The 15,617-nt window shown below is 41.4% G+C and overlaps 1 protein-coding gene across 29 annotated transcripts in view; it reads left to right on the forward strand.

Moving 5' to 3' along the window:
- PTPRD (protein tyrosine phosphatase receptor type D) overlaps window positions 1-15,617 on the forward strand; it is a 1,167,048-nt gene that overhangs the window by 1,086,046 nt on the left and 65,385 nt on the right. For all 29 annotated transcript variants that reach the window (XM_077921375.1, XM_077921383.1, XM_077921379.1 and 26 more), the window contains one exon: window positions 12,709-12,884. In XM_077921375.1, the coding sequence (XP_077777501.1) occupies window positions 12,709-12,884 (176 nt within the window). The remainder of the gene's footprint in view (window positions 1-12,708; window positions 12,885-15,617) is intronic.

Consider the following 15,617-nt stretch of genomic DNA (forward strand, 5'->3'; position numbering starts at 1 on the left):
AATAATAACAATTGTTCTTATTCTTATTATTTGTACCCCACCCATCTGACTAGGTTGCCCCAGCCACTCTGGATAGCTTGTAGCATATGCCAAAACATAATAAAAAATTTTAAAACTTCCCTATACAGGGCTTCCTTTAGATGTCTTCTAAATGAAATAAATAAATAAATAAATAAATAATTTTTATACCCAGCCACTCTGGGCGGCTCTCAGCAGAATATTAAAAACATGATAAAACTTCAAACATTAAAAACTTCCCTAAACAGGGCTGCTTTCAAATGTCTTTTAAACATCAGATAGTTGTTTATTTCCTTGACATCTGATGGGAGGGCGTTCCACAGGGTGGGCGCCACTACTGAGAAGGCCCTCTTCTTGGTTCTCTTAACTTCTTGCAGTGAGGGAACTGCCAGAAGACCCTCGGAGCTGGACCTTAGTGTCCGGGCAGAATGATAGGGGTGGAGACACTCCTTCAGGTATACTGGGCCGAGGCCGTTTCAGGCTTTAAAGGTCAGCACCAACACTTTGAATTGTGCTCGGAAACGTACTGGGAGCCAATGTAGGTCTTTCAGGACCAGTGTAACATGGTCTCGGCGGCCACTCCCAGCCATGAAGCAGCCATGATTTTTTCTGTTGCCACCCACACACTTGCTTCTTCTTGGCTTAGTGTTGTGTGCAAACCAGCTCAACATGCAGGTAGAAGCTAACACTGTGTTGAAGTGTGTTGAAGTCATAGTGAAACAAAAAAACAACTTGAATTGATTTAGTGCACATGGAGTATTTAATTCTTGTGGCGTGGTGGTAGTGTTGGTAACTATTTTAAAATGGTGACCTTCAACCACAGCTGAGTTTACAGAGGTCTTAATTGCTTTTACTTCTGTGCCAAGCACGACTTACAATCCAAATTGTCTAGATGAGGCAGTCCTAAGTATCAGAAAACACGACCATTTGGCGCATTAGAAATTGATCCATGGATGGATTCCTCCAAAGGCCACCCCATTATTAACTGCTCCCTCGGCTAAAAGATGCTGCTTTTAGGCATAAGGAGATGTTTCTGTCAGGAGGTCTTATACACGAGTAGGACCCTGGCAGAGACACATGCCCGACTGGCATGTTCTCTCCCTCCTGGTCAGTCATTTGGGAGATTCAAACTCTTTCGCCAGAGTGAACATCACAGCGACTGATGCCTTAGAGGCATCAACACACTTCAGGATCAGCAGAATACAATATATGCAGTCAGCGTACAGACTTAGTAGTGCAGCATTTGGCTAAACTACGTTTATTTACATATACACACTTGGAGCATTGTAACTCAGCTCCTTCCTCTTCAGTATCAGACAGCAAAGAGAAAGAACAAAAGGACCAATGTCCTACATCATGGAAACACAGTCATACAAACATCCTGTCTCCGTCACTTCCCACAGTGTGGAATGAAAACATACACCGTCATGTGATAAAAACAATCCCATGACTGCAGCACGGGAAGAGAATCCTAACAGTTTCAACTAGTTTGGTTACTTGCACAGGAGCTCATAGCTCCTTCATCCCTCATATATAACATGCTAAATTCTATGACACTTAATCTTTTCTTAGATAAGCAGCATCTGATACCCCAAACAAGCAGTCGCGGGACGGAGCAATGACTGTGTTTATAAGTGCAATCAATTCTCCAGTGTGCTGTGCAGAGCTAAGTGAATGCTTTCTGAAGGAAAACACAACCCCACTATTGAGCCTACATCTCTGCCTAATTTTTTGCAGCTGCATTTCGGAGGCTTTGATAGCAGACAGCTTTTCCCCAAATATATTAGAAAATTTAAATGATTGCCTTGGAAAAAAAAATTTGCATGTAATAATCTGCTTACATTTGTTCCACCTGTAAGGCAATTTGCATGATATTGACTGCATTTTAGCTGTGTCAGTTATGTTCCCTCATATCAGGCTTCCCAGCCCAAATGTCACTTCACATGTATATTAATTAGAGATTTGGATATCCAAAAAAGAAAAAAAAGAACCTCTTTTCTTAACAAAGTGTGTGGACTTTGCGCTCTCAGCCCCCTGAAAAGAAGTGGATTGTTTCCTTATTAGGGAAATTCATGGGCATTGTTGAGCCTGTTTTGCTTTTCTTCATTGTTTTTTGCTTCTGTGGAATAAGAGATACAGGCCAAACTACATCCTATGCTAAAACAATCAATTTTATTTTATTTTTTTCTGGAAAGAGATCTGAGTAAGCAGTAAAGCCCAGTTTGATAGGGCTACTGGATTCAGGGTGTGTGAACCAAGAACTTCCTTGGTAAACAAACAAACAAACAAACAAAACGCAAGCAACTTTCTGTGCAAGAAACAAAGTTCAGTCAATGGCATAAGAAAGAGAAAATGTAGAGCTTTACTCGAATCAGAGCTCCTGTTAAGTGCAGTGCAATGTTTTGGTCTTTCCAGAAACCCAAACCTGAGCTAGAAAAGAAATGTCATATTATTTTACTTTACTCCACTTGTAGAGGAGAAAATATGTATGTTAATATTAAAATGCAGCCTAGTAAACATACAGGGGGTCTTGACAGGGGTACAGGGCTGCACTTTTATTTCATCTGTGCACTGCCCACTGCTAATTTGCAAAATAATTTTTATACAATGAAACCATCTTGGGTTGATCTATGATGACACACCTTTTAAATGCTTCGATGCACGTTGAGACTGACATTAAAGCATGCCCTAGACTAAGTTTGAAATGTGAATTGTGGCAGGAAGTACGTAGTCAATTTTTTTTTTAAATGACTCTTCATCTTCTTTGAATATTGGGGGAAACTATATAAGAATTAAATTTGTGAACAGGCACTCTCAGCTTGTCCCATTGATTGAAGGGTGTGTTCATCATGCAGCAATTGCCACATCAGCTGATGAGAAACAGCCATCACAGATCAGAGAGAGTTTTCATGATTTGCAACCAGGGCCGGATTTAGGTTTGATGAGGCCCCAAGGCACTGAAGGTAATGGGGCCCTTTATATGTCCAGCGGTTCTTTGTCAACAACAAATTGTCACTGTTTTTTTGTGTTGAATATATGATATATGGTAATTTATGGACCTAAAGCCATTTGCACATGTTGCCATGCAGCCAATCCACACAGAATGTAGGCACCCTATATATGGAAATGAGCAAACCAGTGATATTTTAGGGAGCAGGCTAGCTGTTGGGGCCCATTACTTACATCATAGGAGCCTACACTGTATGTAGGTTTTATTTTATTTGTTTTTCATCTTATATTTTGGAAATGTACATCCAGTTTTTTTCCTTTAAATTTTTTTGGGGCCCCCAAGAGAGTGGGGCCCTAAGCTATACCTTGTTTAGCTTATACATAAATCTGACACTGTTTGCGACATTACATCCATACTTTGTCACTGGAAACATTCATCTGCCTAGCCTAAAATGTTGAGCAACTAGGGATAAAATTGACACAATCTATTTGGTTATTTCTCAACCTTCTGTCTGATTCTTTCTCCAAGATGTTCAGAGTAGCGTAACCCATTTTATTTTCACAAGAAGAGTGTGTGACTGGCCCAAGTTCTCCCAGTGAGGTCCTTGTGCAGAGATTTGAACTCAGGTCTCCCTTCTTCAAATGTCTGACTACTTTGCCCTACACACTTTCCACCATGTTTTTAACTCTGCCTGAATATCCATTTTTGGCACTTGATTTCAGAAATAAATTTAGCTGCTTTTCATTTCGCTCCCCTTTTAGAGTACAGCTTTTGCAAGAACGTTATTCAAAATATATCCGTCGTCTTGTATTTCTAAGAATTTTAAAACAGTTGGTTGTAATGCCATATTTAAGTGGAATGTCTTTCCCAAGCTTAGAGACTTTATTGCCAGGCTCTAAAGAAACAGTAAACATTCCAAATATGAAAATAAAAATGCTGCCTAGCATTACATTTATTTCACAGCTGCATTTGTTTTTGGGTTACTATAGAAACTAGTGCTTTGATGTTGTTATGAGATTTAGGTTTTTGTGGTGTTGTTGTTTTTAAAAAAGGAACTTAGCCAAATATATTGAATTCCAGAATGCATATTTCAGTGCATTTATTTTATCCTTCCAAGGATTTTCCTTTAAAAAAAAAAAAAAAGTTGTCTGTAAAATTCTTCATTAAAAAGCATTTGGAATTAGCTGGCTCTGAGTGAACCCAATTTTATTCTGCTCCAGTGTGATAGAGTACAGGAGTAGCCAATTGGGTGCCCTTCAGAAGTTGTTGGGCTCCCAACTCCCATCAGCCCCAGCCAGTGTGGCCAATGGGGAGGAATTATGGGAGTTGTAGTCCAATAACACATGGAATGTACGAACTTGGCTACCCCTGATATGGTGGGTAGGTTTAGGAGACCTAGGTGGCCTTGGACGTGCCACTGCCCCTTATCCAAACCTCCTCCCTCTCACAGAATTGTTACAAGGTGAAAATGGACAAACCCCATCAATGCCCCTGCTCTTCTTCTTCTTCTTCTTCTTCTTCTTCTTCCAGGAAAGACAGGATACAGATGTGATAATTTTGAGTTTGTAGGGTGTGTAATGTGTGTAATGGTCCTATGAATTGCCTGCTAACTGCCCACCTGTCCATTTCCTGTCCCCCCCAAATGAATTCAGTTTTCCTTTGCAAAATCCCTTACAACTTCATACTCTTCTCTTTCCAGTACTTAGTGATCATCAACTTGCACAACCCCTTGTGCATGCAATTCTTCAAATGCCCTTATTTTGTTACTTAAAGGGCTTGTTTTTCTACTGAGTTTTTGCTTGCAGTCGGGTTTTCTGATAGGTGTGTGTATGCTTGGCATGGTGACTTTAAATTTTACTAATCTCCTTACCAGCATATATCTTGTTGCAAGCTTATCTTATACACACACAAAAAAATTATATCTGCTTTAGTTCTTTTCCACTTAGTAAACGCAACTTCATTGTTTCCCACCAAAACTACATCTTCATTCCTTTTGTTCATTCGTCTGTTTTCCGAAGGTTATTGTTTACAAGCGCTATGAAGCTTAATCCTATTACTTCAAACTCTCTTTTAAAATATTCTTTAATTGCACATTTCTTAGAAGAGCATCTCCCAAGCAAAGGTTTATGGTTTAATTTGTCTTAAATAGGGAGATTGTGCAGTACTTAGCCTTTGTCAAGGCTTGAAACAATTTCACGATGCGATTTCAGTCTGCAAATAAAGTGTGAAGTCTAATTAAAGCTTTTTAAGATGACGTTTCTTCACTGAATCAAAGGAAGAATGCTGAGGTCTGCATTACCAGGCCTGTTGCGTAGCTCTTGTTTCATTTACCTTTGTACATACAGAATGTTCAGCTTGTTTTAGTGCCTCTTTTGTACTGCTCATGAAAGCGGCCTCGTAGTAAATCAGAAATAACAGCAAGAGAGTTTCTTACACCCCCAATCCCTTGTAAGGAACTGGTACTAAGGAATCATTCTGTTGCATTGTTTTTCGTTATCAGTTGAGCGTGTCTCTGTCTGCATACATAGAGTGTAGCTGGAGGATGGTTGGAAAGGATAAGAGAGAGGGGCGTACACACACGTTTGTGTTTGTCTAGATATTGTTGCATGCAACCCCAATCTCTCACTGTTGAGAGACTCTCCTCCACCTCACCCACGTTCCAGCAGCTACTACGAGCTACCCAAGGAAGGAGGTCAGCAGCGGCGGCCATGGAGATACATTGGGGTGCTCCTTAACTGCCACATCTGTCACCACCACCATCTCATCCTCCTCCCGGGGGGGGGGCACTGGCAAGGGAAATAGGAACATTCCAGGATCAAATCAGAAACCAGGATGGCTTTTGTAATTCCAGGACTGCCGTGGAAAACTGGGGCACTTGGAGGGCATGGGAATGAAATACTAAACAGAAGAAAGCAGGCGGCAGAGGGCCTTCTTGGTTGTGGCACCCACCCTGTGGAACTCCCTCTCATCAAATCTCAAGGAAATAAACAACTTTCTGACTTTTAGAAGACATCTGAAGACAGCCCTGTATTGGGAAGTTTTAAAGTGTGGTGTTCACTGTGTTTGATCCTTTAATTTACTGAAAGCTGGGGCAACCCAGTCAGATGGATGGCAATAATTGATTGATTGATTGATTGGCTGATTGATTGATTTTCAAATAGGCCTCTCAAGCAGCAACAAGGGTTTAAGGAGTAAAAGCACACACTGGACCTCTGAGAGGGAAAAGATGTCACACCCAGGCATTCCTTGCCCACATATATCTAGGCTCTGGGAGTTGCTAGAGTTTTCTGTCTCTCTCACATGGATGTACATAAAAGCAGAACCCCTAGGGAAATTAATCTGGATCTGCTTGAAGCCACTTGGTAGCAAACGTGTGTTTCTTGTGTAGTTAAACACCTCCCTGAGAACAAAGGCCTAATATTCTTTTGATTTCATTCCATGACCGAGAAAAGAATGATATGATCTTTGCATGGTTCCTGGCCATGGGATTCTGTTATGCTACTAGATGTTTATTCTTTTAATTATTTCACAGCCAAATATAGGACATGTTTCATTGGCACACACTCTGTGCATAATATGCTGGGCAAAACTCAAGATCTGGTTTCACGAATGCTGTAAATAGAGACTTATTTGGTTCTCATTAGTGTGAACTCGAGAGCAAATTTGGCCCATTGTCCCTCTTCTGACCCGTGCTTAAAAAAAAAAAAGCTGGCTGCTGAAATGACTGACATCTCTGACTGTTCTACGCAAATTTAAATAATGATGGCAGTTGTTGCTGTGCTTGTGGGTTAAAAACGCCTCAGGCTATGGAGCTAACAAAGATTTGCAGAATTTCAATAAATTGCCTGAACTCTTTGATTGTTTTTGTACTATTAGTTGTGACACAGTATTGCCAGGGGCTTTTTCCTGCCACCCCCAAGCATGGCAAGAGGACCCTAAGAAGCAATCCCACATTTATATTTATTCTCAGGCGGCCGTCATTTCATTTCTCTCTCTGTTTGCCTGCTATTGCCAGAGTACATTGCAGAGATTTTAAATGACAAGGGTTTTCCATGAGTACCTATCCCATCCCCAAGAACGTATAAACGTAGTAGTCTTTAGTTGTGATAAAGACGTGTATATGTGTGTTGTTAAAATGCACACATACTAAGCTTCAGCCAGATTGCTTCATCATGTGGCTTGAAAGCATTCTGATAGTATGGTGGCTGACTGGGCAAGCCATCATTCATGCACCATCTCTACTAATGCTAGGTTTGCACGAGCAACAATCTACACAGGCTTCATAAGAACAGCTACTCTAGAAGTCAGTCTCCAACTGAGACCAACAGGAGGTCCAGCTCCGAGGGCCTTCTGGCGGTTCTCTCACTGAGAGAAGTGAGGTTACAGGGAACCAGGCAGAGGGCCTTCTCAGTGGTGGCACCTGCCCTGTGGAACGCCCTCCCAACAGAAGTCAAAGAGAAGAACAACTACCAGACTTTTAGAAGACATCTGAAGGCAGTCCTGTTAGTTTTATAGTGTTTTTAATAATCTGCTGGGAGCTGGCCAGAGTGGCTGGAGAGGCCCGGCCAGATGGGCAGGGTATAAGTAATAAATTGCTGTTGTTGTTGTTATGTGGGTCATGGATGAAAAGATGGGGCGTGGAAAGGGAAGTAGCTAAAGCAAAGGATTACTCCCTCAACAGAGGCAAAATACCTGATGAGACCATCCACTGACCAAGGTGTAGTTACTTAATAGAATTATCAAATTGTGGAGTTGGAATATTTTGCCCAAACCCACGACCCTGAGATTAAGAGTCTCATGCTCTACCAACTGAGCGATCTCTTTGGAAATCAAAGATCTGAAAATTTTCAAGTTATCTTTGGATCAGGGAAATCTAAATTCAGAGGGGGGAATGTGTGAGATCCTAGTTCTTTGAAGTGGAAGTCTTCTGGTTATGCAGAATGAATGAGAGCACAAGCAACTTTGAATCAGAGTTGTTATACTCTGATGCTAGACAAGCCCGTGATATAATGAAAGCTAAAATCGTGCGAGGCCTTGTCATAGTATTCAGCATGTAAAAACATCTGTTGTCCTTGTATTGAGAGGCTATTCAGCTCAAGGATTACGGTTTTGGTTCACTAGCCCTAAACTTGTTGAATGATTTGTTGAATTGAGGAAAGGCTGTGACTGATTTTTAACTCCTACCTTGATTAAAATAATATGGGAATATGAGGCTGATCTTAGATGTGGCGTTGGCAGTGTGCTCCCTTGCTGATAATGCTGGAACATCGGTTCTTGTGGCTAGAAACCAGTCTCCCCAGAAGATCTATTGGCACCATTGTGCACAGAAAGGTGGGAGTGGGATTCCACCCCCTGGTTTTTGTTATGCTGTTCTTTGTTTTATTTCCAGGGCTTTTCTTTGTGAAATAATATGTGCTTTGCAGAACAATACCAGACATTTGTAAATGTTGTTCTAATTTATGTGAGAAAATGTTTCTATTATACATACCCGGTCCACATCTTTCAGATATAATACCCACTAGGTATAGATTTCTCATGTTGGCCTCATTTCCCCTCTCATCTCCTTTGTGCAGAAGTGTTTTATCATCTTTGATAAATAGCGGGTGTGTGGCATTGTGCCCAGCTGGTGTTATTTTCTGAATCATTAACTCATACTTCCACATTCAGGAAATTCATGAAAACCTTCTCATTTAACCAGAAATGTTGTGAACCCCAAATTCTCTGCTTTATAATAAACTGTTCCTCTATCAGGCTTAGTGTAGAGCTTACAAATTGGGTCCTCTCTAAGCTGAATAACTAACATGCTTTCAGTGTATGATCCTCAGCGTAGTTTGCAGCAGAAATAAATCATCACTTTCCCCAGATCTGTGGGGCTCAGCTCAGCTCAGCAGAAGTAGTTACCCTTAGCACTTTCTTAGCACTTAGCTGGGGAGCCAGCGTGGTGCAGTGGTTAAGAGCGGTGGACTCGTAATCTGGTGAACCAGGTTCGCTTCCCCGCTCCTCCACATGCAGCTGCTGGGTGACCTTGGGCCAGTCACACTTCTCTGAAGTCTCTCAGCCTCACTCACCTCACAGAGTGTTTGTTGTGGGGGAGGAAGGGAAAGGAGAATGTTAGCCACTTTGAGACTCCTTTGGGTAGTGATAAAGCGGGATATCAAATCCAAACTCCTCTTAAGCTTCAAGAGCTGTTCTTTGGGTTATATTGTAGAGTGGCTTCAATAAAACATAGTGGACTTAGAAATGCACTTTGTTTCGTTCAGCTTCTGGTGTGAGACCAAAATGGCAGTTCAGTATCCGTAGCTAACATACTGAGGCTTGCAATCAAAGACTTGAGTCCCCACTGAAATCAAGGGGGCTGCAGCGTTTATGATGTGCAGCCCTAAGTAAATTGGCACGCAGGAGACAGCACTGCTTGCCTTCTGTATACTGAGGTCTATTTCACACGACGTTTTCCCCTCATAAATGAAAAATTACAACCATCATTCCACTTCTAAAGAAACGAGAGAGAGAGAGAGAGAGAGAGAGAGAGAGAGAGAGAGTCTATGACCTGGAGCTAGTAGTCATCACTTTTCCCCCGATGCTAAAAGCTGTCCAAATTCTGGTTGCAGTTGCTCCTGCTTATTCAGATTTTAAGAAGTCTTTATAGTTGTTCAGGGTCAGCAAAGATGATACCGCAGGTCAAAGCAAACTTCATAAATAATCCATACAATTTTAAAATCATTTCCAAACTGTATTGAAATTTAAATAGGGTCACAACAGGTCATCATACTTCTTCAAAGATAATTGAGTGGTAGAATGAAGAATTGGGCACATAAGGGTGTGTGTGTGGCAAAAAGGAAAGTTCTCTTAATGATATTATTCTATTACTAAGAGCCACTGCTTGCATTGTTTACCAGCCCTCCCTACGCCTCTTGACAACTCCACCCCCCCCCGATCTCCCCATAGCTCACCCCAATCCCAAGATCCCGCTGCCACCGCCACTCCCAGAAGAAAGGAAGGAAGAAAGAGAACAAAGTCTTTCTCCCCAAGCTGCTACTGCCTGAAGGAGCTATGCATTTTGAAATGCACACTTTGCTTCCTCCTGGCAGCGGCTGCTGAAGAGGAGAAAGTGATGGTAGCACAGAAGCAAACTCCTAGGACAGGCATAGGCAAACTCAGCCCTCCAGATGTTTTGGGACTACAACTCCCATGATCCCTAGCTAACAGGACCAGGGATGATGGGAATTGTAGTCCCAAAACATCTGGAGGGCTGAGTTTACCTATGCCTGCCCTAGGAGCTGAGGTCCATTCGACACCCCCTCCCCATAAAATATTTGAGGTTGGTGGGCACTGCTATTCAAATGGTGTGCATGTACCGCATCTTGTGATCCATTATATGGGGTGGGGCCAAGCTGCCCCCCCTATTTTATTCAAGTTGGCACCCCTGGGTAGTAAGGAGTTTGTGAAGGCCTAGCTGCCCTACTTCCTGACCACCTGCTTTCACTGGATCACCTGTTTCTTTGCTCATTGCTCGCTCATTGGGACCACCGATTCGCTCAGACCCCGGTCTTCTCTCACCCCTGCTGTGTGTGCATGCCTGCAGGTAAGCAGGCTACTGACAGCCACACAAACTGAAGCGCAATGGCTTTTTCCTGTGAGAAATGAAGTCCAATGTGCATAGCTGTCAAGCGTCCCTTATTTGGCGGGACAGTCCCTTATCCCAGCGGCATGTCCCGCTGCTGTCCCTTATTGATGATGTCCCTTAAATTTCCCAGGTTTCAAAGAAAGCAGCTCCTCTCCCTTCCTGCCTGCCGGCCAGGGAGGAGGGAGGCTCCAACTGTGTTGCTTGGCTGTGTTGCTCACCCAATAAGAAGTCTAAGAACGACTGGGGGTGGAGCTTGCATGCCTTGTGCTGATCAAATCGGCTGCATTGCCTAGGGACTCGCCTTTGCTCAGCGCTTCCCAGTGGAGAGGTGACAGTGGTTTTCCTTGCTGCATCCCCTTTGCCGGGTTGCTGCGCTGTGGGAACCACCGCTTGAGGCTTCGTTTGGCTGCTGGCTGGGCTTTCTGCCTTTGGCTCGGAGGGGATCAGAAGTTGAACATACCTGTGCCTGGAAAATCCCTTATTTTGGCTGCTGATCCCTTATTTCCGAGGCTGCTGGTCTCTTATTTTCAAATCTGTAAGTTGACAGCTATGCCAATGTGCTTTCAGGTCTTTGATTTATTTTGAACAGTTCATTTGTTGAGCCAACCAATGGCCCATGGTGGGACAGCAATAGAGGCCAAACTTGTGCAACTTACTAGTGAAGCATCATAACAGAAGGTGGGGGGGGGGGAGAGATTAAAAAATGGTGCACTCTTCAGATTTATTCCAGTTCTCTCAACCTCTGTCAATGAGGTTATCAATGTTCAGAGTAGGGACACACATTTTCTTTCTTTATTTCGTAAAATGTTTATACTGTTTGATTGTAGAAAAGACCTCAAAGCTGTTTGGATTCCTTCCTCCTCCCTGCCTATGATCCTGTTTTCCCCTTGATTTCTCCCATAAAGGTTTAATGTCTCCAGTTAAAATAACCAGGACAAATAAAAAAGGTTTTTTGCCTTCATGCCATGCTTCAATGATGCCAGAAATTTCTTGATAGCCATCAGTTTGCCAGACTAGTTGGACCTTCCATTGGTGTAGCAGAACTTTTCATAAAATCACATCTCTGCTTAATAATGTGAAAAGCCTTGGGATTTGTTTGTTTTTTAAAATTGCACGTGCTGGATGACAAGTGGCAATGTTATAATGCCATTCTTTGAATAGAGAGCTTTAATGACATTGTGACACTTAGGATTTTATTTTTTTTTATGGAGGGGGAGTTATAATATCACAACAGGTTATGTGTAAGAAAGACAATAGATTGAGAAACAGCTGGAGCCAAAATCACACTTATCAAGAATGGAAGAAAGTATTTTTACAGCAGCAACCCAGGTCCAGATTTTGACATATTGCTAATATTTTTAAGGCAATGGTGTTGGTCACTTCTTAATATAAAAATTTAAATAATAATAATAGAGCGGTGACAGAAGAGCTTTCCCAATTCTTTAAGGTAAAATAGTTAATTTCTTCATTGATATTAACAGAAAGTTCTTTGGACATAGTTCTAGTGAGCAGCACAAAAAAGGAAAAGAGATGGACTGTTAGGAAACCTTGGTTAGGTGATAATTTGATTTTGTGGGAAAGTTGGTTGGAACTAGAGCTTAAGATACCATATTTACTCGAATCTAATGCTCACCTTTTTTTTACCAAATAATGTTGCGAAAATTCAGGTTCACATTAGATTCGATGGCACATTTACATTTGCCAGCAAATACTTTTTTTGGTTTCAAGGTTCTGAAAATTGAGGTATGCAATAGATTTGATGGTGCATTAGACCTGAGTAAATATGGTAATATGTTTAATTTCAAAGCCAGATTTTGTGGATCACACAGGACTGATGAATGCAATAAACTGCAATATAATGAAAGATAATTTAGCAGATGCAAAGACAGTTATAATTTATTTGATTCATCAGGGATTACATAGCAATCTTCTAGAGTGAAATAGGTAAATATTCCATGGTAAATGCAAAGAACAAGCATCTTAAGATACTAAGAAAAACAAAGAAAGATGTATTAAAAAGTTGGAAAGTTCTGAAATGTCATTTTGTTTCTTAATCAAAAAAATTGAAATTAAACAATGTGAACTCTCAAGGCCATGGTCACATTTTGCTTTCTAGGCATACCAGGGAGTGATTATATAAATGCTAACTACATAGATGGCTACAGAAAACAGAATGCCTATATAGCAACACAAGGAGCTCTTCCTGAAACTTTTGGAGATTTCTGGAGAATGATCTGGGAACAAAGGGGCGCAACGGTTGTCATGATGACCAAACTGGAAGAGAGGTCCAGGGTAAGGCAACTTTATATTTCCTTATATTTATATTTGGCTAACCTTTCATGAGTAGTTTATCCATAAAACTGACTTTCAAATGTGATGGGGTGTCCTTCCATTTCCCAAAATGTCTATAATAGTTTCTTCATTCATTTCAGCTCCTTTATTTGAGCTACACTGCATTAAAAGACGTCCAAACTACAGAAACTGGTCTTTGTCTTTAATGCATAATCTTTTCTCCTTTGCTCCACACCTTGGTATATATGGAAACCTTCAGGGAGATTCCCTTGAATGTCTCCAAAATTTCTATTTATTTCACTGGGTTATGTCTGTGAGAGAGAGATTAAATATGTACATTAAAGTCTTGGAGCTCACACAACTCTGTTCATGTGATAGCACTTTCCAGTTTTCCTAGTGATAAACTGCAAGTTTCGTTGACATGGCTGGTGTGATACCGTTATCATGTTTCAAAGAGCCTATCGGTCTTTGTTATCACATTGCCTTATTACCTTACACAGGGAGGCAGGCTGGGATGTGATGTGAAAAGACAATCTGTGATAACGGATCTGGGTTGATGACTTAACACAAGCACTTGATATCTACAATGAGAAAACTGTTAAATGCTGTCTTCAGAACCAATTGCATTAACCAAATGCATTTTAAAGTACTGCACTATTCCAGGTTTTCTTAATGATTTGTCCCTTATTAAAAACGTTACGTGGATACGTTTAGCAATCTCAAGCCCATAGTCATTACAGTACACTGAACATATTATTGCTTGCCTGAGTATTCAACCTGTATTAACATTATTACTTACAAATATATGTTGATAATGAGGATCCCAGTGTACTTTTTTTTTCATCAACCTACTCTATATTTTATCTCGGTGCAGCAGGCTTTCAGTGGACCTCAATGTAGAAGGATGTTTTGAGTTAGGCAAATGAAATTTTGCCTCTTTCTCATTATCTGCTTCTAATAATAAAGTTAACTTCTAAATAGTATTCAGTGCTACTACCAGTGTGAGGGAACAAACACTCCTTTGCCAAAGACTTTGTTACTTAAATGCCCACAGTTTATCATAACACTGCAGCCACAGCTAGGCTATTCACATAAACACAATTTGCAATAACCAAATGAAATTTTGCTCAGTCCACTTATTAATTGCTTTTTGCAATTTCTAGTTAACTCTGCTGTCTGTTTTATTATTCTCTCAAAAGTGCCGGTCAGAATAATAATGCTCTTACCATATAGTTTTATTTGATAGCAGCAAATGCTGGGAATCTTGGAAGTACAGTTGCATTAGAACCTAGAGATTCCAACCTATATCTTTCATTTAAGGTGGGGTTTTTTTAGTGGTTAGTAAAATCTAGGAATTTAACCCATGCTATCTGATCAGTGATTGTTGTTGTTGTTTAGTCGTTTAGTCGTGTCCGACTCTTCGTGACCCCATGGACCAGAGCACGCCAGGCACTCCTGTCTTCCACTGCCTCCCGCAGTTTGGTCAAACTCATGCTGGTAGCTTCGAGAACACTGTCCAACCATCTCATTCTCTGTCGTCCCCTTCTCCTTGTGCCCTCCATCTTTCCCAACATCAGGGTCTTTTCCAGGGAGTCTTCTCTTCTCATGAGGTGGCCAAAGTATTGGAGCCTCAGCTTCACGATCTGTCCTTCCAGTGAGCACTCAGGGCTCATTTCCTTAAGAATGGATAGGTTTGATCTTCTTGCAGTCCACGGGACTCTCAAGAGTCTCCTCCAGCACCATAATTCAAAAGCATCAATTCTTTGGCGATCAGCCTTCTTTATGGTCCAGCTCTCACTTCCATACATCACTAACTTCCATACATCACTAGATCAGTGATAGCCCATATGTTTAAACCACAGTGGCCTATTTCAGAGCAGTTTCCTGCAAGGGCAGTAAAAGTTACGGCTCTTTCCTGATTCCCCTGAAGGCAGGACTCCATAGGTTGTGATCCAGCAAGCAAAATGCAGCCCACCAAGGTGTCCAAAAATATGTGGTTTCCCCCCTGCAAAATCAAGGGCACTGCAAGCTAGAATAATGACTGATGGGGTGCATTCAACTTGATTGGCACCAACTGTGCAGGCCTGCTAAGTATCTGTTTTGGTGAGTGAACCATACAAACCTTGTGAGTAAGTGTCTACTTAGGCAGGCAGAGGCATCTCACTGCTTGCCCTGAAAAAGGTTGGATCACCGTGTCCATTCGAAGAAAACACTCACAATGCTTCAAGATGCTCAGAATGTGCCTGCGACTGCTTCCAGCTCTGGCCCTTGCCCCAAATCAAAGACATAAATAATAATAATAATAATAATAATAATAATAATAATTTTTTATTTATACCCTGCCCTTCCTGGTTCAAAAACCAGGCTCAGGGTGGCTAACAACAAATTTAAAACACTTAATTGCAAAAGCAGCATAAAATACAGTATAAAAACATGAATAACAATAAAATTCAAAGTTCAGAAATCAATTTAGGGGAAATAAACATTAGATAATCCCCAGGGCTAGCTGGCTGAATTAGTCCTACTTGGGCCAGCGAGGAGGCCAGGGGAGAATTAGCTGTGGGGTCTCAGAGCAGCTAATCTGCATAAAAGGGAGGGGAAGGGAAGGGAAGAAAAGAGAAATAAAAGATCAGGCTGAATTCAAATTAAAGGCCAGGTGGAATAGCTCTGTCTTACAGGCCCGACAGAAGGAGGTTAAATCCTGAAGGGCCCTAGTCTCATGGGACAGAGCAT

The sequence above is a fragment of the Podarcis muralis genome, chromosome 17, assembly GCF_964188315.1.
Source record: "Podarcis muralis chromosome 17, rPodMur119.hap1.1, whole genome shotgun sequence".
Classification (NCBI taxonomy): Eukaryota; Metazoa; Chordata; class Lepidosauria; order Squamata; family Lacertidae; genus Podarcis; species Podarcis muralis.